This window comes from Pan paniscus, chromosome 19, assembly GCF_029289425.2.
Source record: "Pan paniscus chromosome 19, NHGRI_mPanPan1-v2.0_pri, whole genome shotgun sequence".
In the NCBI taxonomy this organism is placed as follows: domain Eukaryota; kingdom Metazoa; phylum Chordata; class Mammalia; order Primates; family Hominidae; genus Pan; species Pan paniscus.
Genome location: NC_073268.2, coordinates 52604075 through 52627045, shown reverse-complemented (window position 1 = coordinate 52627045; position 22971 = coordinate 52604075). Strand labels below are relative to the sequence as shown.

Here is a 22971-nt window from a genome sequence, read left to right as displayed (position 1 = left end):
GGACATGGGCCCAGAGAGGTTATGTGAGTGACACAGCTTGAAGGTGGAGTTAAGCCTGGGCAGTCTGGCTTCAGAGTGTCCACAGTCTCAACCACTGCCTCACATGGCTTCTTAGAAAATATTATAAAAAGAAGCTCGGGCTGCCATGTGGAAAAGAATGGAGAGGGGACAATGACACAGCTGGGAGCATGCTGTGATGGTGTACAGTGGACACATTCAGGATGAGGTGAAACAGGCTGGCCCTGGTGAGAGGCTAGATGGGGCTGGGATGAGGGTGGAGACAAGTAGTCTTGGGGTTGGCTTGGTGCAGCTGGGGGGTGCGGGGAGTGTCTCTGAGGTGAGGCTGGGGGTATGGGAACGCCATGTTTGGTCTGGGACACGGTGGGCTTGGGATGGCTACAGGACAGTGCAGTGGAGAGTCAAAAAGGCTGCTCGGACCCAGGTCTGGCGAGATGGAAGCTGGAGGTCAGGTGAGCTGTCTAGGAGAGGGACAGAGTGGGAAGGAGAGGGTCTTGACTCGGCTTTCTTGCCAAAGGAGGGTTCCGAAATGAGAAACTGTGGAATCTAAGCTGGAGAGGAAGAAAGATGGAGAATGAGTGAATGCACACGTGTGGGACAGATAGATGAATATTCATGTCTTTGGCTCCTATGTACCTGAGTCTTCTAAAGCTGCAGGCCATACTACCCCCGGGAGGCTGCAGGGATGCCACCTGGGAGATGAATGCAACTCTGCTGCCTGGGCATGGGCCTGCGTGAGGGTGCAGACCCCTGCCTGTGATCATCAGGGAGGGTGATGAGAACAAGGTGGCTGACAGGGTGAGGCCCAAGCCTGGAGCTTACCCAGGTGCGGGGATGGGAGGGTCAGAGACCTTTGGGGGGTCTTAGGGAGCTTCCCCAGCCCTAAGGGCACCGCAAGCTGCCACTTCACACTGACCTGGGCATACGCAGCTGCAGGATCCCTTGCTCGCTCTCTCACAAGCAAATGTCCAGAAAGCCCAGGACATAACAGAGCCGCAGTGCCTGCCCTGATCCACGCGCACACAGATCTAGCCCAGGAACAAGCCCATCCACGGTGAGGAACTTGTGGCCCAGTGGCTGGAGCCTCTCACCTGAGCCCTCACTGCCTGAGGACCCCCAGCCTCTGGCCTCATTTCCCACCCTTTGCCAGCCAGCCTTGGGGACAAAACAGGCCTGGATCTAATCCAAGGTCTGGACTCACCCTGACACCCTGTGAACTCAAGGCCTTCCCTACCTCACCCTGGGCCCAGAGCCCCTACCTGTAAAGTGGAAGTGGGAATGGCCACCAGCCAGGCAGAAACCCTCACTTAGGGCCTCATGGCCAGGCATCAGGACAGTCAGGAGAGGGGCCGAGGTAAGCCACAGAGGCCCTGCCTGTCTTGGTATCCCACCATCGCCAGGAGGGGACTGCATGGGCATCACACCCCTCACAGATGAACAAAGTGAGGCAGAGAAGGGCCTCAAGATGAGTTAGGGGCGAGGCCCCAGCTCTGCTGCTGCCCCTTCCCTTATCACCCCTGCAGCCTGGGATGCGAGGGTGGCCAGTGACAGACCCCAAGGACTCTAGGCTAAGGTCTCCTTACCTGCGTTCTGTGGCCTGCTCCCCGCCTGCATGCCGCCTCATGGGGGTCCTCTGGCTGGCCCAGGAGCACGGTTGGCCCAGCAGAGCAGCTCAGTGTTATGGGGAAGGGAGGCCCAGCCCACCACGCCGACCGCCTGGGGCCCTATGTATATTTAATGATGTCTATTATTCCTGTTTTGTCTCTGGAAAGGAGTGAGCAGCTGACAGGGGAGCCACGAACAGCCTGGAGAGCTGAGCATGGGCCTGCTCCACACTCCAGCGGGGCCCGAGGCCCCCGGGAACTCTACCCCTCCTGGCAGCCTCACAGAACCTGCTGCATCCATCTCAAAAGGCATACCTCCTCCAGGAAGCCTTCCCCGCTGCTCAGAGGTCTTAAATCCAGGGTCTGCACTCACAAACCGTGCAGCCTACACCAGCTTCTGGGGGACAGCAGAATACTGTGGGGGGCCTGGCACAGTCCCTGGCACACGGTAGGCACTCATCGAGCCCCTGCCAGCCCCTCTACTCCTGACTTCTGAGGCAACAGGAAATGACCCGCCACCTGGTTCTCACAGAGCCTCCCTGCCAGCCCAGATGGTCACAAGGGCCTCCTGGGATGCTGCCCACCTTGGCAGCCAGGCCCCTCCGGAGGGGCCAGTCTGGGCCTGACACCCCCGAACACCAACCCCCTGGGCAGGGACTGCCTGTGCCTGGGTGAGGAACCCTGCATTCTCCTTGCCACACAAGGCCTGGGTCTGCCTTGGGGCCCAGGCTGCACCCTCTCCGACCCCCAGGCCCAATGCCTGACCTGTGCCCACCTGACTCAACCTGGCTACTGTTCAGCAAGTTTACAAAGTGTTCTCAGTCTGAACAGGAACCATTTTCAATCCTTTATTTCAGAAAGGAGAGCCAGGAGAACTGGGGACTTAGAAAATACAGATCCTAAACTCAAAAGTCCCTGCCCCAGGCGTGCAGAGCCAGGGTCCTGGGGTTTTGTGCTGGGCAGGGGCTGCCCTGGGAGGGGGAATACAGGGGGAGGCACTTTAGGACACCCCTTAGGCTGTGGAGGGTGTCAGCTGGGCCTTTGAAGCCACTAACCACTGGTTCCCATCATGGAGAGCCCTGTGTGGGGCACCCAAGGGGGTTTCCTCCTGGAAGGGCCCCCAACCCAAGTGTCAGAGAAGCTGGCAAGAGCTGAGGGAGTGAGGTGCCATGACAGCAGCCACAGCCTCCAGGGACCCAAACAGGCCCAGCTACCAGCCTGGCACTGAGCATGCCATCTGCTTTAGGCCCTGGCTGGCGGGCATGTGGGCAACTTGCTCCCTCAGTGCAGGGGGCTGGGAGGCACAGATGCAGGCTCAGCACTACAAACTCAAAACCCCCATGAGAGGGCTCAGTCTTATGGGAAATGCCTCCAACCGAGCCCCTCTGCCCCAACACACTCTTTGTCTGCCTACTGAAGAAACTTCTGTAAATAGCAGAGACTTGACGGACCCCTTCCTGGGGTACGTGTATTTGTATTTTTCTGTTTGGGTGTTTGTGTGTCCCAGTGGGACCACCTCCCCAGGGAGACGAGGCAGGTGGGCAGGAGGCCCGGCAGGCGCCGTTACTTCTTCACGATCTGGATGACGTCCTCGTGCTCCATGGTGTGGGTCAGGCCCACCCGCTGCGGACTGTACTTGGTGCTGGTGCCCTGGGTGAGGAATGGGGGCAGAGGGGTCACCTCAGCCTGGACTGGCCAAGGTCAAGGAAGATATCCCTGGGTGTGTGTGTCCTGAAGGGTAAATGCCATGGCATAAGGTGGGGGTCTCAGGCAGCAGGATGTCCGCAGTTGTCTGACCATCCCTGATCTCAAAGGTTGGGGAGGGCCAGGCACAGTGGCTAATGCCTGTAATCCCAGCACTTCTGGAGGTCAAGGTGGGAGGATCACTTGAGCTCAGGTGTTCGAGACAGCCTGGGCCAGATAGCGAAACCTTGTCTCCATGAAAAATTAGCCAGGCATGGTGGTGTGTGCCTGTAGTCCCAGCTACTTGTGATGCTGAGGTGGGAGGATCGCTTTTGCACAGATGTCGAGGCTGCACTGGGCCATGATCGTGCCACTGCACTCCAGCGTGGGAGACAGAGCCAGACCCTGTCTCAAAAAAAAAAAAACAAAAAAAAAAACACCAGAAAAAAAAAAGGGTGGGGAAGGCCCATGTCTACCCTGGGTTGGCATGTACATTCTATGGAGGACAGACACACAGACATGCCAATCCCCACAGGAAGGACAGGAACACCACGCAGAGAGTGTGAATGCCTTGCTTCATGCCTAACCCAGGGGCTGTCCTGGGTCTACCCCCTGCTTGCTTTCCACCCAGAGACTCACCCACACCAGGGCGTACTTGAACTGGCTGGCGAGTGACCGGTGGATGCGGTGGCACTGGAGGACAGGAGAGAGTCAGGTAGAGAGGTGAGGCTTCACCTAACCCCATCCCAAGCTTGGCCGCACACCCAAAGCTCAGGACACAGGCCAAGAGGCAGGAGTTCCTGCGGCAGGTGCCCACACAGTCTGGGCCTTGTGTGGAGGACTGACGTGCTCAATTCGCACATAGCCACCCAATCACAGCTGCAGGTGGCCCTGCCATTCCCACTCCTGATCTGCCAGCTGTGGTGCCTAGTTAGGAATGTTCCCAAAGCCACCAGGGGAAGGTCAGGGGCCTGGCTGCTAGTGGCCCTCTGCTTGCCTTGCCTGAACAGATGCTCCTTTAGAATGGGACAGGGTGATAGCTTGGAGTCCCCCCTGCTTGGTCACCATCTCTCACTCCTCCTGGCCCCACCTGTGGCCTGAAGCTTCCCACACATCACATCACCCCCAACTCCCAGGGCAGTGTATAAACTTCAGTGCTCCTTGGTAGGGGTGAAGATCCCAGGGGTCCCAGATGTCATATAAAACTGGAAGGAGACCCTGGAGGAGGCAGCCAGCAATTGCCCTGAGAGTGTAGACCTCTGGTTGCCACGCTGATGGTGGCACAGTGGAGGGCGGCGGGGAGGGGACTCTGCAATTGTGCAATGTGACTCCTCCTCCCACATGCCCACCGGTCTTCCAGGCCCTGGTGGGAGACCCAACGCCTCAGCCCAGCGTCCCTGGGGCGGAGGCCGGCGCCAGGCCTGCAGGAACACTTCCTTGACACAGATGGGAAGGTGGCTGACCCTGGTCTGCAGATGGGTTTTGTTTTACTCAGCTTGCCCAGCATTGCCACTTGTGAGTGACTGAAGGGATTCAGGAGGGTAATCGTGAGTCTCCTTGGCTCCTCCTGCTGTGATCTCAAGCCTAGGCCCTGAGGGAGATGGGACTTTGCCTGGCCTCCTTTGTTTAACACCTCTAGGGTGGCACTCAGAGACCTGGGGCTGGGCTTGCGGAATGAATGAATGCATGAGACCAGATTACAGGCCCCGCCACCACTGTCCTAAGGGGCTGCAGGGACAGCTGGGTCTACAGCGTCCCTTGCCTCCAGGATACAGATCCCAAGAAGAAATGAGCTAGAGGAAAACACCACCAGGAAAGCATCAGCCCAGGAGGACGGCCATGTGACCCGAAGGTTGGCCACCATCTGTGCCTGCAGGGTCATGTTCAGGTGACAGAATCCTGGACAGGGAAAGGCAGCCTCTTGCTCCCTGAGCCCAGACCACCTCCCCTGGGGCCTGTGCATGCCTGCTCCCCTACCTGGGATGCTCCCCACCCCAACTCTTCACTGCCAGACCCACTAGTCCTATAAGCCGGCTCAGGTTGCCTCCTTGAAGCCGCTGTCCTGACCTCTGTGTTAAGCTGGTGCCACTTCCTACTCTCCTTGACTGATGCCTGAATGGCATGGAAGCAGGGTTACTGGCATCTCTGCAGAGCCAGGCAGCATGCTGAGTGCCCTACACACTGGACCTCATTCAACGTGTCCTCCTGACTATCCAGGGGGCAGGCAGCACACCCCCCTCACAGGAGAGGTCAGAGCCTCGGCACATGGCTAAGAAGGGGTGCTGCAGACGCAGCCCCAGGCTGTCCAACTCCAGAGCCTGCGTTGACATCTGAGAGTGAGACCAGCAGAGCCCACCCCCAGCCCAGGGCACCTCAGGCAGAACAGAGCCCCAAAGGGCATGCAGAGCTCCCACCCCTTGTCACGGCAGGTCTTGTCAACTCACCACGTGCTCCACTGAGGCCCCTTTCCGGAGAATGATGGCGTCTGCGAAGTCTGGCCTCTCTGCAGGGCGGGATGGGGAGAACGTCAGCCACACATCAGGGCCCACACTGCCATCTTGTGATTCTGCGCGAGGGAAGAGCTGGCCACAGAGGCCCTTTCAGTCTCCTTGCCTTGGCCTAACCTCCCCCTGACATCCAGCACACCCTCCACATAGATCCCTGTACCATCTTCTACGACCTTGATCTTAACACAGTGACTCAAAATAAATCAAGTCTAGGATTCACAGTGCCTGCCACCCATCTGCTGTGACAGCACTGACAGAGACCAGGACCTGGACTGAACGGGCAGGGCGCAAAGGGATGCTGGAGTCTAGTGAGGGAAGCTGTAGCTCGCTCCTTGCCAAAGTCAGGGTTGATGCAAACTGCTCCGAATTCAGCTGTTGGGACCCCAGGGCATGTGTGTGTGCGCACCAGGAGGATGGGCAGGAGTTAGACATGGGGATGGCTCCTGTGGATTCAGGTCCCTAATGCTCCTGCGGTAGGGCCTGTCACTGTGAGGGGAGGTCAGGAGGGCACTGACTGCTACAGCCAGTGGGGACCCCAAGGTAGCCTTACCCCACCAGGGTACCCTCAAAACCAGCAGTGCCCAGTGCTGAGAAGGGAAAAGAGCTGAGGTGTGTCTAGACAAGCCAGGCCAGAGCCGGTGCTGGGGTCTCTGGGCACCACACACCGGCCTGGCAGCCTTCTAGGGATGAAGCTCAGCCTGTTTTTCAGCTACGCGCAGTGCAACTCACGTCCTCTCTTCTTGGTGTAGATGCAGGTCAGGGCCAAGTACTCCCAAAGCATCTCCAGCAGATAGTCCAGGTTCAGCTTCATGCCGCAGCTGCAAAGAGGGAGGCGGCCAGTCAGGCAGGGGCCCCTATGATTTCAGAGGCTGGGGTCTCCACTTCTCACTATTGGAGCGGATAACCTCCACTGGCCAGGTGGCCCGCTGGTACCCACAGGGAAACAAGCCCATTACTATGATGGCAGCCTGATGTTTCTGCTGCCAGTGCCTCTGGGCACCAATCACGGTCACACTCAACCAGGGTCAGCATCTCTCCTAGGGGCTGGCAAGCCTGTGCTCTGTGGAGGGTTGCAGCATGTGTGATTAGTGAAGGGCTGCCATGGCGAGATGGCCGGGGGCTGTGACGGGACCACGGGCAAAGGCTAGGAATCCTGACGCCCAGAGTTCACTCCTTGAGAGCAGCAAGGGACTGCCAGGAAGTCCAGCAGGGATTTCAGCAAGAAGAGGGGAGAACCAAGGCTCTGGAGACACCAGAGCCTTTACATGTAGAACAGGCATGAACCCAGTCCCTACCTCGCAGGACTGCAGAGGGATTAAAAAGATAAGGCCCGGGATGTGCCTTGCTCCAAATACTGGGTGGACCGTGGCTTGAAGGTTTGCGCCGTGACCCCGAGCTGTGTCCTGACCTCTGTAGAGCTATTCTGAGCACAAGCAGGTAAAGGTGTAGAAGCTCTCACGCCCTGAGGATGGCAGCCCCTCAAAGGCCTGGGACACAGCAGGAGGAGAGGACCTGAGGCTGTGCTGTAGAACCGACACTGCTCTTTGTGGTGGCTACAACCACCACAAAATGGTCCTTGTGCTCAGGCCGGGACCCTCATCCATCATTTGCGCTGTCCAGCCTCTTGGTCCCTGAGCTCTCAGTACTGTTGGCCAAGCTTCACTGTGAAGCTGTGGAGTGCCCGCCTCAAGTCAGGAAACCAGCAAAGTGGAGCACCTGAATCAGTCTGCCCCAAAGAGGAGCCTGCCAGGCTGTGGTGGCAAGTGAACAAACATCCAGAGTGCAGGTGGTACCCCAGGGACCCACCCTGCAAAGGAGGGCAGGAAGTGAGTGGCCAGGGCCTGAGAACATTAGTTCCCTTTTTCCCTTTGAGCTGTGATCAGACAGAAGCCACACCTTCCAGAGCACCAGGAGAGGTAGGCTCACACCCAGGGCTTCTTGGGGGGACCTTGGTTCACTACTAAGTTAAGAAGCCTCTTTTTTTTTTTTTTTTGAGACGGAGTCTTGCTCTGTCGCCCAGGCTGGAGTGCAGTGGCATGATCTCGGCTCACTGCAACCTCCACCTCCCGGGTTCAAGTGATCCTCCTGCCTCAGCCTCCTGAGTAGCTGGGATTATAGGCACACGCCACCACGCCCAGCTAATTTTTGTATTTTTAGTAGAGACAGGGTTTCACCATGTTGGCCAGGATAGTCTCGATCTCCTGACCTCGTGATCCACCCGCCACAGCCCCCCAAAGTGCTGGGATTACAGGCATGAGCCACCACGCCTGGCCTAAGTTAAGAAGCCTCTTAGCCATTCAACCTTGGTTGATGAAATCCTTCTGTTTTCTTAACCAGAGCCCACAAGACATCACCCACCCTGCCCACGGCAATTCAGAACTGGAATGGGCCAATGCCTCCAGCAGCTATGAAGGGGACCCTCCTGCAGTGTCTCCTTGGCCTCATGGACAAAGTGCTCTGCCCTGGGCAGGAAGTCCTGGGCTCCGTGAGGGCCGTGTGCTGCTGGAGGCTGTGCTGGCTTTTCCTCCTCCACAGCCAAAGTGGCTGGGAGGCCTGACGACTGGGGTCAGAACCCACAGCAAGGACAGCAGAGTGGCAGGATGCCAGTGGCCTCACCTGATGACCACACTGTTGGGTTTTCGGGCCAGGCGGTCCACCTCTTCCATGGAGATCTGGTCAATTTTGTTATAAACCTGAGATTGAGAAGGTGGAGGCCGGTGCTGAGGACAGCAGCAAGACATCCAGGAAAGGGCCCTCCATCGCCCTGTGCCGGCTGCAGCCCTTCCCTGGAGAGCTGAGTCTACGCCCTCCCTCCCCTTGCTGCCTCAGGGTTGGGAAGGCTGGGCTAGAACCCTGGTTTCAAGCTCTCTATGTCTGCAAGATCCAAGCAGCCACTGAGGTGAGGTGAGGGGAGGGGAGAGCCTCAGACTCTTTCTGCTTCTCTCACAAGGTTCCGGGAGCTGAGGAAATGCATGTGGTGGAAAGGCCGAGTGGCCAGGCCAGGGCTCCCCTCCTGCACTTACATACAGGCAGGGCATGTACACCCGGTTGCCCACGATCACATCGATGAACTCGTCCGGGGAGCAGTCTTCTCGGAAGAGCACTTCTGCATTGAAGATCTCTGAGGGGCTCCGATTAAGGGCAACCTGTGCACCAGCTGCCCCTGTCCCCCATCAGCGGAGGGCCCCAAAAAGCCAAGCAGGAAATATGCTGGCCGCGTGGGACTGTGGCGGTATCTGCTTGTGAGGTTTTACAAGATTGTAATGCTTTGGAAGCCCTCTGTTCTCTTCCCCAGAGGGACCACAATATATAAAAGTTTCAATCAACACAGAGTTTTAATCTTGACAGCTAGGCAGGGAGAAAAACGTACCTGCTAGAATCCCCAAAGCCCCTAGGGGAAGCCTGGGTTTTAGCACCAGGAGCATCTGAAAGCTGGTCGAACCCAGCTTCTTCCATGCAGGACTCCACTGGGGGCCATCCTGCCTCTGCTTGCACACCTCTGGCAACGAGAGGCTCACAGCTGACTCTAAGAGTTCTCTATATGCCAGGCATAACTCTGCCCGAGGCCCTGCCCTATCCCCAGGGCCCCAGAACACAACCAGCCCCCGACACTACTTTAGAGGCACCACCCATTCCCCAGCTCTCCCTGGGGCTTCTCCAGGCTAGGAACCCCCCGTCCTCAGAGGCTGTTTCCCATGACATCTTTTTCTTCCGGATGTCATCTGGCTACCACAGTGCCCAGTACTTGATGAGGAGCCAGGAAGCCATTGTCAAGTGCGCGGCTGCAGACCTGGCAGTCTGGAGCTTGCCCAGAGACTGCTTGAATTGACAGCAGGGGCAGTGGGGGTGACCTGCTGCCACCCTGCTCCACGAGGCCTCCTGTCTTGGTCAGTCCCCCCGCTGCCCTGACGGTGGTGGCTGCCCTCCTTCACGTGTCTTTCAGGGAAGGATACTGTATTCATGTAGGATGAGCTGCACCAGCTTTTCCGAGCACTGGGTCAGCGTGACTGTCGAGTTAAAGGAGATGCCACCACCTTTCTTGGGCTGAAAGAGGAGAAAGGGATGGGGAGAGCTGCTGACCGAGGGGTCACAGCAATGGTCCCACAGCCTCAGCCGCCAGCCAATGCAGTCTCAAAACTGCCACACCCCTGGCCTGAAGGCCAGAGAGGTGCCTCACCTTGAAGTAGATGTTAGGCTTGTGCTTGTTGAGGCGGATGCCCACAGACTCCAGCTCCTTCTCCAGCAGAGACCTAGGCAGAGTACCCCTTAAGCCCCTCACAGGCTGTCCACAGAGCCAGATGCACAGCTTCCCTGTTACGCAGGATGTCACTGCCCACCCAGAGACTGACTCTCTCCTCCACCCCCTTCCCCAGCAACCCGGAGAACACTCCTTCCCAATGCCCTAGAGCTGCAGGGAACTCCTAAACTCTGCCACAGTCCCAGAGGGGACTGGCCCGGTTTACGGTCGGCATGCACAGGCAAGTGGTGGAGCCCCCGCGAGGTGACCACGAGGGTACTCCTTCTGGTCCCGAGGAGGCAGGCCTGGTGTACCCCTCTGCCAGGATGTGGATGAACAATGCTTCTGTGCCTGGGGCTGGGCTCCTGGCAGGTTCTGGGCAGTGATGAGGCACCTGTGCCTCTGAACAGGAAGCAGGGCCAGGCCAAGCCCCTCGGCCCCCAGTCCCAAGATACCTCTGTGCTGGCTGGACACAAGCCTTGAGGAGAAGACGCCATAGGCTGGGTGGTGTTGGGTTTAGTCTGTGACAAGTCCTACCACTACTCTCACGTGTGAGAGAGCCAAACACCCACAGGCCGCCCAGTACGAGCTCAGGGACACACTGGCCCTCCCCAGACATGTGAGCCTGCCCCATGCCCCACCCTGCGGACCTCTGCACCTCTCCCTTGGTGGCATCCAGCATCATGATGATGACGTCAGCCGTGCGCGCCACAGCGATCACCTGCCGGCCACGGCCTTTTCCTGGATGGGTGTGAGGGATGCGGTTACATATGTGGACCCATGTGACTGCTACTCAGCCCACGGTGCCCTGGACTCCTGTCCTTTACAGACCTACCACAGCCTCTGCCACATACTAGCACAAGCTTGGCATTTTTCTTTAATCCACATGTTTTACTGACGGAGACTTATTTCAGAAGAAAATCCGACACCACCATCATAAAAGGAGTAACAGGATAATAACGGCTGTCCTACGCCCACCCCTACCATGTGGCAGGGCCGAGGCTAAATGCTTCCTGAACATTTCCTCACTTAATCCTCAAAACTATGCTGTAAATTATGTATTATTATGCCCATTCTACAGCTGAGGAAACTGAGGCTTGGCTTAGAGATACCCAATCACTTGCCCAAGATCACAAGGCTAGTTTGGTGCCAAGGATTTGAACTGGAACCTGTCTTTTCTGGAAAGGGGGATAATGGACCAGGGATCCAGAGTGATCTCCATGACAGCCACACCCAATTTCAACGATCAGTAACAGAGCTCCAGTCTGCCTCCCACACACCTGCCCTGCCTCCCACCTTGGGCTGCGCCTTCAATGATTCCAGGAAGGTCCAGGAGCTGGATGTTGGCACCTTTGTACTAGGATGCAGAAGAGAAGAAAGGTAAGGCAAGGCTGGGCCTCCACTGGAAAGGTCCTGTCTGGATCTGGGACATCTGGAATGGCCCCGGGGCTCAGAGGCTGAGGGAAACCCAGATGCCAACCTGTGGCCAAGTCTGAGCCTTGTCACCATCCCAGCCCAGTGCAGACCACAGCCTATGAGCTGAGTAGCCGCCTAGGGAGGGCTCAAGATCTTCCAATCCCACAACACTCATCACTGATGATACCAGCACTTTACAAATAAATTGTTTCACCATGGGAACTTAAGGCCATACCACTCAGCTGCCCAAAGCAAACACAGCCCAAGGCAGTGAAGCTTCATGGGGAGGCAGAAGGATCCAGCCAAGCAGCAATTAGTGACCAGAGCTGTGGTGGTGTTGGGGAGGAGAGCACAGGGGGCGCCAGGCAAAGTAGCCACATGCTGGCCTGACCTCCTAGTTCCAGGCCCCACCAGGCATCTCTGGGGTCCAGCAGCTAGGATCCCCAGAAGTGTCAGTGCTGGAGGGCAAAGCAGCTCAGTCCAGAGCCTGTCCTGACATGGGGACATCCACCCAGACTCACACACAGGGTGGGCACAGGCACAAGTCCAAACACAAGCATGCGCCCCTTCTCCTTCTGGGCCCAGCACTCCCACTTACTTCAATGACCCCAGGAATACACGTCAGAGTGGTGAACTCATAGGACGCTGCCTCGCTGGCCGTGGAGGTCATCAGACTCAAGAATGTGGACTAGGAGAAAAGGAGATCATTGCACTGAGGAGCCTTGTCCCTGGCCTTCTGGGAGAGGCCCCAGGGGCTGGGGGCCTGCAGGTGCAGGCAGCAGGAGGAGACCCTCTCACCCTCGGCTTGGTGACCTAGGTGGCTGTGAAGAGACCTCCCAGCCAGAGGGCTCACCTCTGGCCCTGTCCTGGATGGGTCAGACACCAGAGGCCCATCTGTTCCTTGGAGGTCTCAGGACTGTCTCAGGTAGAGGCAGGGATCTGGATTCTGATGGGGTTCCCCATATACATCAGGAGCCTCTCCTAACCCCACACAATCCTCCAGGCCCTCTTGGCCTCAGAGAACTTTAAGCAGGTGGCAGTCCCACGGCACTCGTGGAACCAGTACCCAGACATGCTGTGCACCCAGGGAGGGTGTGAGGAGGTGTGCAAGGAGATGTCAACCTCCTGGGCTGAGGCAGAGACAGCTGACAGGAGAGGTGTCGCAGGGAGGGAGTGGGGAACTGGAAAGATGTGGATGTGACCACTCAGACCACCGTTCACTGTGGCTGGGAGTTGGAGAAACCTGGCTTTGAATCCTGCCTCTGCCGGGGTGTCCTGGGATTGGGCAGGAAACTCCATACTCTCAGTTCAGGGTCTTTACATGTAGAATGGGCATGAACCCGGTCCCTACCTCACAGGACTGCACAGGGATTAAAAAGATAAGGCCCAGGATGTGCCTCACTCCAAACACTGTAACATCTCAGTGATAGATGCTGTGGCTGAGGCCAGCCAAGCAGTGGGCAGACCCAGGGAGGGAAGAAACCCAGCCCCATGCCTCCTGCCCCATCCTAATCAGCAGGGCCCCAGGAACGAGAAGCCTGAGACTCTGAGTTGCAGGGCCAGCTATCCAGACCCTGCCTCCTGGCTGACTGGCAGGAAGACTGGGGGCACCCTCCCCAAGGCACCCTTAGACCTCTCAAGTCCAGAATGTGGCATGTGATGGAAATACATCGAGTTCCCAAATCCAGAAACCCTCAGCCTTGGGGATCTCCTGGAAACTCAAGAAATGAGAAAAACCTGGTGGAGTGGACAGGTATAGGGATAGACACGGTGGCCCCAAGAGCAATGGCTGTTGAGACAGCCAGCAACCAACCTCGGGGCCACTCCCTGATTCTGTCTGGCCCCTGTAAGACCTGGGCCCTCCCACAGTGGGAGAGCCTATACTCCCAATAAGGCAGGTGGGATCTGCCATGGGCCCAGACTTCAAGGGTCACGGCTCTTGGTAACTAGAGCGGCTTCTCTATCAATCTCTCTCTCTGATACATATACCAATCATATAGGCAGACAGTACAACAAATAAAACTAAACACTGCCCAGCTTGCAGCAAGCACTCAAGAAAAGGTAGCTGTTAACCACCATCCCCTATGCCTGGCCCAGAGCAATGGAAACTGGGTGTGGGCTCAAATTGTTCAGCTGAACTGAGTTAGAAGCTGCTCCCCAGCACCTGTCCAGAGCTTTGGTTGTTGCTCACTTGGCCTATATTCTAGCAACCTCTCCACTGTCCCACTTCACTTTGCCCTGCTATAACCTGCTATCTACACAACAGCCAGAGTGATTCTGTAAAAAAGTAAGTCAGCGCCCAGATGGTAGTTTCTAATGCTATTCTCCAATCAAAGGAACCAGGGCTCCTTAGAGAAATGGCAGATTCTAGGCCAGGGCAGGGAATATACAAAATGAGCCTGAGGCATCTTGCAGTGTCAGAAAGTGAGGAAGTGCTGGAAAAACACAATGGTGGAAGTACATCAAAGAAGCCAACTAAAATAGCTCCGAAGCTAAAACAATTTGAGCAGCAAAAGAACATGGTATGGGTTTAGACCCCAAAGCACAAAATAACCCCCCACGAATCGATACGGATATCAATAAATGACTGAATAAAACGAATGAATGGGAGAAGAGAGACAAATCTCCCATGCAGAAGAATTCCAAACAGTTTCTGTAGATGCTCCCCTCAAGGAGGCGATGGAATTGGACTGCACACAGTCACCTCCCTCCCCAAAGCGGCATGGCAAGGGGAGAAGACAGCGTCTCCACGGTGGAGAAACCTGACACACCTCAGCCAGGTGGTCAAGATCAACATCAGCAGGGGTAAGTCATGTTGACAGTATGTGGCCTTCATGCGATGTGATAAAAATGGCACTTTACCTCTGTGGCCTTCCTTGCTAACTATAACCCCAGATTAACCACAAGAAAAACATTGGACACACCCCAACTGAAGGACTTTCTACAAAATATGGGAATGGTACTCCTTAAAACCGTCAAGGTTATCAAATCAAGGCAAGTCTAAGGAACTGTCTAGAAGAGCCTAAGGAGACATAACAACTGAACTGTGATGTGGGATCTCAGGACAGAAAAAGGACAGTGGGGAGGAGCTAAGGAAATCTGCATAAAGCCAGACTTGAGGCAAGAACAGATCAATATTCATTGGTGTAAAATGTTAACTGCCAGGGAAAATGGGTGTGGGGTATATAGGAACTCTGTATTACCTTTGCAATTTTTCTGTAAATCTAAGACTATTCTAAAATAAAAAGTTTACTTTAGGCCGGGCGCAGTGGCTCACGCCTGTAATCCCAGCACTTTGGGAGGCCAAGGGGGGGTGGATCACCTGAGGTCAGGAGTTCAAAACCAGCCTTGCCAACATGGTGAAACCCTGTCTCTACTAAAAAAGGATACAAAAAATTAGCCGGGTAGGGTGGTGCATGCCTGTAATCCCAGCTACTTGGGAGACTGAGGCAGGAGAATTACTTGAACCTGGGAGGCGGAGGTTGTAGTGAGCTGAGATCGTGCCATTGTACTCCAGCTTGGGCAACAAGAGTGAAACTATACCTCCAAAAAAAAAAAAAAAAAGCCGATCGGACATCTCTTTTCTGCTCAAAACCCTGCAATGATGTTTATTTTATTCCTCACATAAAAGTAAATCACGCCAGGAACGGTGGCTCATACCTGTAATCCCAGCACTTTGGGAGGCTGAGGTGGGCGGATCACCTGAGGTCAGAAGTTCGAGACCAGCCTGGCGAACGTGGTGAAACCCCACCTCTACTAAAAATGCAAAAATTAGCCAGGGGTGGTGGCGGATGCCTGTAATCCCAGCTACTCGGGAGGCTGATTGATAACTGCTTGAACCCAGGAGACAGAGGTTGCAGTGAGCCGAGCAAGACTCCATCTCAAAAAAAAAAGTAAACCAATATAGATTATACGCTAAACGGAGCAACTTCCAGAAGAAACCTTCTTTTTTTTTTTTTTTTTTTTTTTGAGATGGAGTTTTGCTCTTGTTGCCCAGGCTAGAGTGCAATGGTGCAATCTCGGCTCGCCGCAACCTCTGCTTCCCAGGTTTAAGCGATTCTCCTGCCTCAGCCTCCCGAGTAACTGAGATTACAGGCATGCGCCACCACCCCTGGCTAATTTTGTATTTTTAGTAGAGACAGGGTTTCTCCATGTTGGTCAGGCTGGTCTTGAACTCCCAACCTCAGGTGATCCACAGGCGTGAGCCACCGCGCCCGGCCGAAGAAACCTTCTAAAAACTCTGCAGTTTCATTCTTCAATCCAAGCCAGGGTCCTTTCGGCCACCCATATGCTGCTATCCTCTCCGTCTTCTGCCCTCCTTGTGCTCCTCAGAGAGCCACCTGGGCCTCCCTGGACACACCAAGCGAGCACCTGCCTAAGGGCCTGTGCTCACTGTTCCCTCTGTCTGGAAGGTTCTCACCCAGGACTCTGCAAGCTCCCTCACTTCCTTCAGGCCCCTGCCCAAATACTCACTCACCAGAGAAACCTGCCGGGACCTGTCGTAACTAGCAGACCTTCGCCCTGTCACTCACCAGCCCCCACTCCTCACCACTGGATGCACCTTATTACTTATTTACTGTCCTTTCTCTTCAAGAATGGGAGATCTATGTGGGCAGGGACAGAGCTCTGTCTCATTCATGCTATGTCTCTAGTCCCTGGCACAGTGCCCAGCACATGACACCGCTCGAGATACACACTTGAGAAGTATTTGTGTGTGATGACTGAGTCGGAAGACCAAGTAGGGCTCCATCTGCTGGCAAGAGGAAAGAGCGTCCTCCATGTTAGGATGATAAAGGGCTGGGATCTGACCCTGGGGGAGGCCAGGTCTTCTGTGTCCCTGGAGCTAAGCAGAAAGGCAGCGAGGGGAGCCTGGATGGTCACCTGTTTGAAAGATGACTTCTTGCTTTCCTCCCCGAGGCCCACACTGACCATCACTGACCTTACCCACAGAGGGAAATCCAATCAGCGCCACACGGGCATCACCCGACTTCATGACATCAAAGCCCTCTCCTTTGGACGAGGCCGATTTGGACGGTTCCAGGAGCTGGGCCCGATACTTGGCGAGCTTAGCTTTCAGCAGGCCCAGATGATACTCAGTGGCTAAAGGATGGAAAGCAAGACAGAAGATGAGTGGCCAGGGTGTCCAAGCCCAGGGGTCAGGCAGGGCCCACATGTTGCCAAGTGCTGGCTGGGAAGCAACTGCTGTCAAGGAGATCAGGAGAAAAAAAAAACAACACCTCTCTGCTTAAAAGGCCCCCTTGGCTTCTCACTTCATTTAAGATAAAATCCAGTCTCTTAGACCGGGCGCAGTGGCTGACGCCTGTAATCCCAGCACTTTGGGAGGCCGAGGCGGGTGGATCACCTGAGGTCGGGAGTTCGAGACCAGCCTGACCAACATGGAGAAACCCTGTCTCTACTAAAAATACAAAATTAGCTGGGCATGGTCATTCATGCCTGTAATCCCAACTATTTGGGAGGCTGAGGCAGAAGAATCACTTGAACCCAGGAGGCAGAGGTTGTGGTGAGCCGAGATCACGTCATTGCACTCCAGCCTGGGCAACAACAGTGAAACTCCATCTCAAAAAAAAAAAAAAAATCCCGCCTCTTTGTTGAGACCTCACCAAATGGTTCTCACCAATGGTTCTCAACAGAGGGGGCACCGCTTCCTGGGGGGCATTCTGGAAATTCTGGGAGATGTTTTCTGTTCACTTTGATGGTGAAGTACGCATTGGCATCTATTGGGCAGGGGGCAGGGAAACCAGCTGCCCTATTAGGTGAGTCAGTCCTATGTAGCTGAGGAGAATTATCCCAAGTCCATGACTTGTCACATCCCAAAGGCATCCACAGAGGGAAAACCTGGGTTAGGGTCGCCAGGCCTAGAACCTAGCTCTGTTTACATATAAACACAGGACATTTTGTACAGTGTTAATATACACTGAAATTCCCAGGAATGCAACTATTATGTATATGAAGGGAAGACTATGTCATGCTTTGTCTGAAACTTTACCTAGAGCTGCTCACCATTCTGGGATCCCACGCTGCCACGGCAGCCCCTCTTGGGGTGTAACTCAGTGGCCAATACAACACACCTGCATCGTGGCTGTCACATCCCCAGTGATTCTACCTAGAGGCATGAGCATTCTACTGCTTCAGGGTAACTTCGTTAGATCCTGGCAGCACTCCAGCATTTATGTATTTAAATAAATACCATTTTCATTATAAATTACTTTCCTTTTTCTTCTTCTCCTTTATATTACTATTAGGGTATTATATTGGTTTTTTTCAAATTCAAGTTATATTACTGATGGGGAATTTCATTTCAGGACTGTAAATGGTGTTACAAACTCTTTGCTCTAAAAGGAGGCCGTCGTTGAGACTGAGAACCAGGACCCTATGTGACCTGGCTCCTGGCTACTTCAACACACTCTGCTACATTCCAGACACAGTTGCTTTCTCCTCTTTTTTTAAAGAGATGGGGGTCTCATTCTGTCACTCAGACTAGAGTTCAGTGGCACGATTATTGCTCACTACAGTCTTGAACTCCTGCCTCAGCCTCCTGAATAACTAGGACTACAGGCATGTACCACCAGGACTGCCTAATTAAAAAAATTGTTTTTGTAGAGATGAGATGTTGCTATGTTACCCAGGCTGGTCTTGAACTCCTGGCTGTAAGCAATCCTCCTGCCTCAGCCTCTCAAAGTGCTGGGATTACAGGTTGAGCCACTGGGCCTGGCCTTTCTTTTTTTCCTTTTCTAGAATATGCTGACAACATTCCTTCCTTGGGACCTTCGCATTGGCGATTCTCTCCATTTCAACGAGCTCTTCCTGGAACTGGCTCCTTCCCACCATTTGAGGTGCAGCTCAAATGTCACTTCTTCAAAGAGGCCTCCCCTGCCCAGTCTCAGAGGGCAGTGAGAGCTTGTGTCAGAACTCCACCCTGCCATTAGTGGGGCCATTTTACTTTGGAAAAGTTAGTCTTCTTGTGCATCAGTTTCTTAATCTGCAAATAGGGTTATTAACAGTAGTAACTTCTTAGGCAGATTTCTTTTTTTTTCTTTTTGAGACGGAGTCTCACTGTATCGCCCAGGCTGGAGTGCTGTGGTGTGATCTCAGCTCATTGCAACCTCTGCCACCAGGGTTCAAGAGATTCTCCTACCTCAGCCTCCCAAGTAGCTGGGACTACAGGCACACGCCACCATGCCCAGCTAATTTTCTGTATTTTTAATGGAGATGGGGTTTCTCCATGTTGGTCAGTCTGGTCTCGAACTCTCGACATCAGGTGATCCGCCCGCCTTGGCCTCCCAAAATGCTGGAATTACAGGTGTGAGCCACCAACAAAGTCTCACTGGTGTCACCCCGGTTGGAGTGCAGTGGTGCGATCTCGGCTCACTACAACCTCCACCTCCTGGGTTCAAGAGATTCTCCTGCCTCCGCCTCCCGAGTAGCTGGGACTACAGGCTGGTGCCACCATGCCTGGCTAATTTTTGTATTTTTAGTAGAGACGGGGTTTCACCGTGTCGCCCAGGTTGGTCTCAAACTCCTGACCTCAAGTGATCCACCCACCTCGGCCTCCCAAAGTGCTGGGATTACAGGCGTGAGCCACTGTGCCTGACCATACTTCAGCAGATTTTTGATGGTGGAATAATGGAGAAGTCTTACAGAAAGCACTAAGAACATCGCTTAGCATACAGTAAGCACCCAATAAAAGTTGGCTATAATCTACAGTAAATTCCGCCCTTCCCCAGACTGCTTCCTGCCTCATGAGCAGGTTTACTGTCTTCTCGACTCTGAAAACAATCTTATTTCTTTACTTCCCTGACTCCGATAGGTCAGGAAATGGGACTGGATCCCCAGCCTCCAGCACAGGGCCCAGGCACACAGGAAATATTTTACCAAGTGAATCAGTGAATTGATAGCAGTAAGAAATGGTCAAGAATGGGTTCTGCAGCTGGGCATGGTGGCTCACGCCTGTAATCCCAGCACTTTGGGGAAGCTGAGAAGGGAGGACTGCTTGAGGCTGGGAGTTCAAGACTACCCTGGGCAACATAGTGAGACCGTGCCTCTACAAAAAACATAAAAATTGGCCGGGTGGGGTGGCTCACACCTGTAATCCCAACACTTTGGGGAAGCGGAGAAGGGAGGACTGCTTGAGGCTGGGAGTTCAAGACTACCCTGGGCAACATAGTGAGACCATGCCTCTACAAAAAACATAAAAATTGGCCGGGTGGGGTGGCTCACGCCTGTAATCCCAGCACTTTGGGAAGCCGAGGTGGGCGGATCAACTGAGGTCCGGAGTCCGAAACCAGCCTGACCAACATGGAGAAACCTTGTCTCTACTAAAGACACAAAAGTAGCTGGGCGTTGTGGCACACACCTGGGAGACTGAGGCAGGAGAATCCCTTGAACCTGGGAGGCAGAGGTTGCGGTGAGCCGAGATTGCACCATTGCACTCCAGCCTGGGCAACAAGAGTGAAACTCCATCTCAAAAAAAAAAAAAAAATTATATATATATATATATAAATTAGCCCGGTGTGGTGGTGCACACCTGTAGTCCCAGCTACTCAAGAGGTGGAGGTGGAAGGATTGCTCGAATGCAGGAGTTTGAAGTTACAGTGAGCTATGATCACACCACTGCACTCCAGCACTCCAGCCTGGGCAACAGAGCAAGACTGTCTCAAAAGAAAAAAAAAAAAAAAGGATTCAGGGTCAGTCAGGTACACATGGCCCTTCCTGTCATCCCAGCTCCTAAAATTCTGAGCATCTCTGAAGGGAGGGACTAGGTCTTAATCACCTTTATATCTCCTTTGTCTACCACTGCCAAAGTGGCAGCATCTCTAGCCTCCCTGTGACTTTCCTTGGGTCTTATGGGTAATATGGAATATTACAGCAGCCAGAGGGAACTTTCAAGACAGAAGTCAGAATAGCCCCTCCCCTGCTTAACACCCTGCACCAGCTCCCACTGCCTTAGAACACAACCCAGAGTCTTTCCCATGACCTATGGCTCTGCATGATCAACCCCCTCCTGTCCCATCACTGCACCCCAGCCCCAGTCCTGTTGACCTGTAAACAGCCAAGTTTGTTCCTGCCTCAGGGCCTTTGCACTAGCTGCTCTTTTCTGCCAGGAACCCTCTTCCCCCAGATGTTTGCGTGACCGGTTCCTTCTTTTCAATCAGGTCTTAGTTCAAATGCCCCATCCTCATGGTGGTCTTCTCTATCACTCCACCTAAGCAGACCCAATCCCCAGTCCCTCCCCACCCCCAATATTCTGCTGTATCACCCTGGTTTGTCTTCATAGCACATATTGCTGGCTGACATTATCTTATTTATTTGATTTCTAGTTTTCAGACCGTCAACTAGAAGATCAGATCCAAGGGCTGGGATATGCCTGCTGTGTTCACTGCTTTAACCACAGTGCCTAGCACATAGTAAAGGCTCAGGAAAGATCGGCCAGGCATGGTGGCTCATGCCTGTAATCCCAGCACTTTGGGAGGCCGAGGCGGGTGGATCACCTGAGGTCAGGAGTTTGAGACCAGCCTGGACGACATGGCAAAACCCCCTCTCTACTAAAAAAATACAAAAATTAGCCGGGTGTGGTGGCACGTGCCTGTAATCCCAGCTATTTGGAGGCTGAGGCAGGAGAATCGCTTGAACCTGGGAGGCAGAGGTTGCAGTGAGCCCAGATGGCACCACTGCACTCTAGCCTGGGTGACAGAACAAGACTGTCTCAAACAAACAAACAAAAAAGATTTACAGAAGGAATGAGTCATAGAGGGCCCTCAACTCCTTGGCCTTCAAACCTAAATGGAACCAAGGGAGGGCAGACACTCGGACCAGCTATCTAGTGTTGCTTGCTTCCTGCTCCCACAAGCCTGAATGGCTAGCCACTAGCCTGGCCAATTGCACCTCCCATTTTACTCTTCCATAACCCCCTTCTGATCTAGATTGTTCTCACTGTCCCATGAACATGCCATGCTCACTCCCATGTCTTTGTCTCAGCAGTGGCCCCCACCTGGGATACCCTTCCAACAACCAGCTCAAGTCCCACTTCGTCCTGGTGTCATCGTTCTCTCCTCACCTCTCTTCTGTGAGCTCCTCCAGCCCTTACATTCTAAAGTCCAGATTTGAGGCTTCATTATGTATTATCTATGTTGGGGTGTTTACTTTAAATACTGAGTGCTCACCATGTGCCCAGTGCTTTGTAAAGGCCATCTAATTTAACTCAGCTGTGTACTAAGATGGAGCAGGGGAGTATTACCCCATTTACAGATAAGGACACTGAGACTCCAAGAAGTGAAGTGACTTTCCAATGTTTTACAGAAGGTACGTGGTGGACCTGGGGCTCAAACCCAGGCCTTCCAGACTCCAGAGTCCTGATTCCCTTGCTCCAATGGGCTCTCAGCTGCTGGGCGAGGCTGTTCCTGAGAGGTCTCCTCTTGCACTTCCCAAAACAACAGAGTAGACCCAGGCCCCAGGCCCAGCCATCAGGAGACTGAGGTTTGAACCCCAGCTCCGCCTCTCTCTGGGTCAGATGCTTGCTCTGTGAGCTGGGACTACTCTACTCGGGCACACGGTCTGGGACTGATCAGATCTCTTGGGGTACGTTTGCAGTCAGACCTGGGCGTGAGACCCGCTCCCGCCTGGCCCTGCCTTGGGCGCGCAGGGCGGCCTCGGCACTTGTCTGGCAACTTCTCCGCGGCCTCGGATCTTGCCCCAGCATTACTGCTGGAGTTGTTCCCCCATTTTACAGACAGGAAAACTGAGGCAGGCAGAAAGGAAGGCCCCGCCCGGCCGGCCCTCACCCTTGTTCTTCTGTGTCCGAGCGATCTCCTTCTCGATCTCCGAGATCTTCTCTAAGATCCCCATGGCAGCAGCAGAGGTGGGCGCACAGACAGCGGTTGCGGCGGCACCGGGAATTCCGGTCTGACGGCGGCGACAGAGTAGCGTGCGCCCGGAAGCCAAAGAGAACAGCGTTCTCGTGGGCGCCTGGTGCTCCGGGATTCAGAGTCCGGGCGAGCCAAGTGCCAGACACTATCGGTTCCGCCCGCTGGGCCGGCCAGGCTGCGGACCTCTGGAAAGAGCCGGGGCGGGGCCGGGCCATGCTGTACTGGCCCACGGCTGCGGCTGGCAGGAGCAAGCAAGGAAGAGAGGGAATCTGCCCGTGTTGAACTCTGAACTGCGGGTCCCTGAGCGCAGCTGACTGGCAGTGTAAGGAAAAGGGGCTGAGCCGAAAGCCTAGTGGCTTTCATTTTATACTATAAATGGAAGTGTCCAATCTTTTGGCTTCTCTGGGCCACATTGGAAGAATTGTCTTGGGCCACACCTAAAATACGCCAACACTAACGATAGCTGATGAGCTTAAAAAAAAATCGCCAAAAAAACCCTCAATGTTTTGGCCGGGCGTGGTGGCTCACGCCTGTAATCCCAGCACTTTGGAAGGCCGAGACGGGCGGATCACCTGAGGTTGGGAGTTCGAGACCAGCCTGACCAACATGGAGAAACCCATGTC

At 54.5% G+C, this 22971-nt stretch overlaps 1 protein-coding gene across 4 annotated transcripts; it reads right to left on the bottom strand.

Annotated features, from left to right (window-relative positions):
* Positions 1-2456: 2456 nt before the first annotated feature.
* LOC100994060 (developmentally-regulated GTP-binding protein 2) lies at positions 2457-22469 on the bottom strand. 4 transcript variants are annotated; one of them, XM_034942299.3, is made up of 13 exons: positions 22265-22469; positions 16405-16565; positions 12064-12153; positions 11346-11406; positions 10700-10790; positions 9990-10062; positions 9766-9856; positions 8836-8933; positions 8429-8505; positions 6542-6630; positions 5750-5808; positions 3945-3998; positions 2457-3272 (listed from the first exon to the last, which is right to left on the bottom strand). In XM_034942299.3, the coding sequence occupies exons 1-13, from the start codon at positions 22326-22328 to the stop codon at positions 3186-3188; spliced, it is 1095 nt and encodes a 364-aa protein (XP_034798190.1). In that variant the 5' UTR covers positions 22329-22469; the 3' UTR covers positions 2457-3185. The 4 variants fall into 4 exon arrangements, with proteins under 4 accessions (XP_034798190.1, XP_054957762.1, XP_054957761.1 ...); XM_055101787.2 differs by having other exon boundaries at positions 5750-5871; positions 22265-22462; XM_055101786.1 differs by lacking the exon at positions 8429-8505 and having other exon boundaries at positions 22265-22460.
* Positions 22470-22971: the final 502 nt, after the last annotated feature.

Excerpts from the sequence above, each read along its gene's own strand:
- LOC100994060 (XM_055101786.1), bottom strand. The coding sequence starts at position 22,328 with ATGGGGATCTTAGAGAAGATCTCGGAGATCGAGAAGGAGATCGCTCGG. Across the intron at positions 12,154-16,404 it reads GATTTCCCTCTGTGGGTAAG|TCCACATTCTTGAGTCTGAT; the intron begins GTCAGTGATGGT and ends CTTTTCTCCTAG. Across the intron at positions 3,999-5,749 it reads GGGCCTCAGTGGAGCACGTG|TGCCACCGCATCCACCGGTC; the intron begins GTGAGTTGACAA and ends CCTGTCCTCCAG.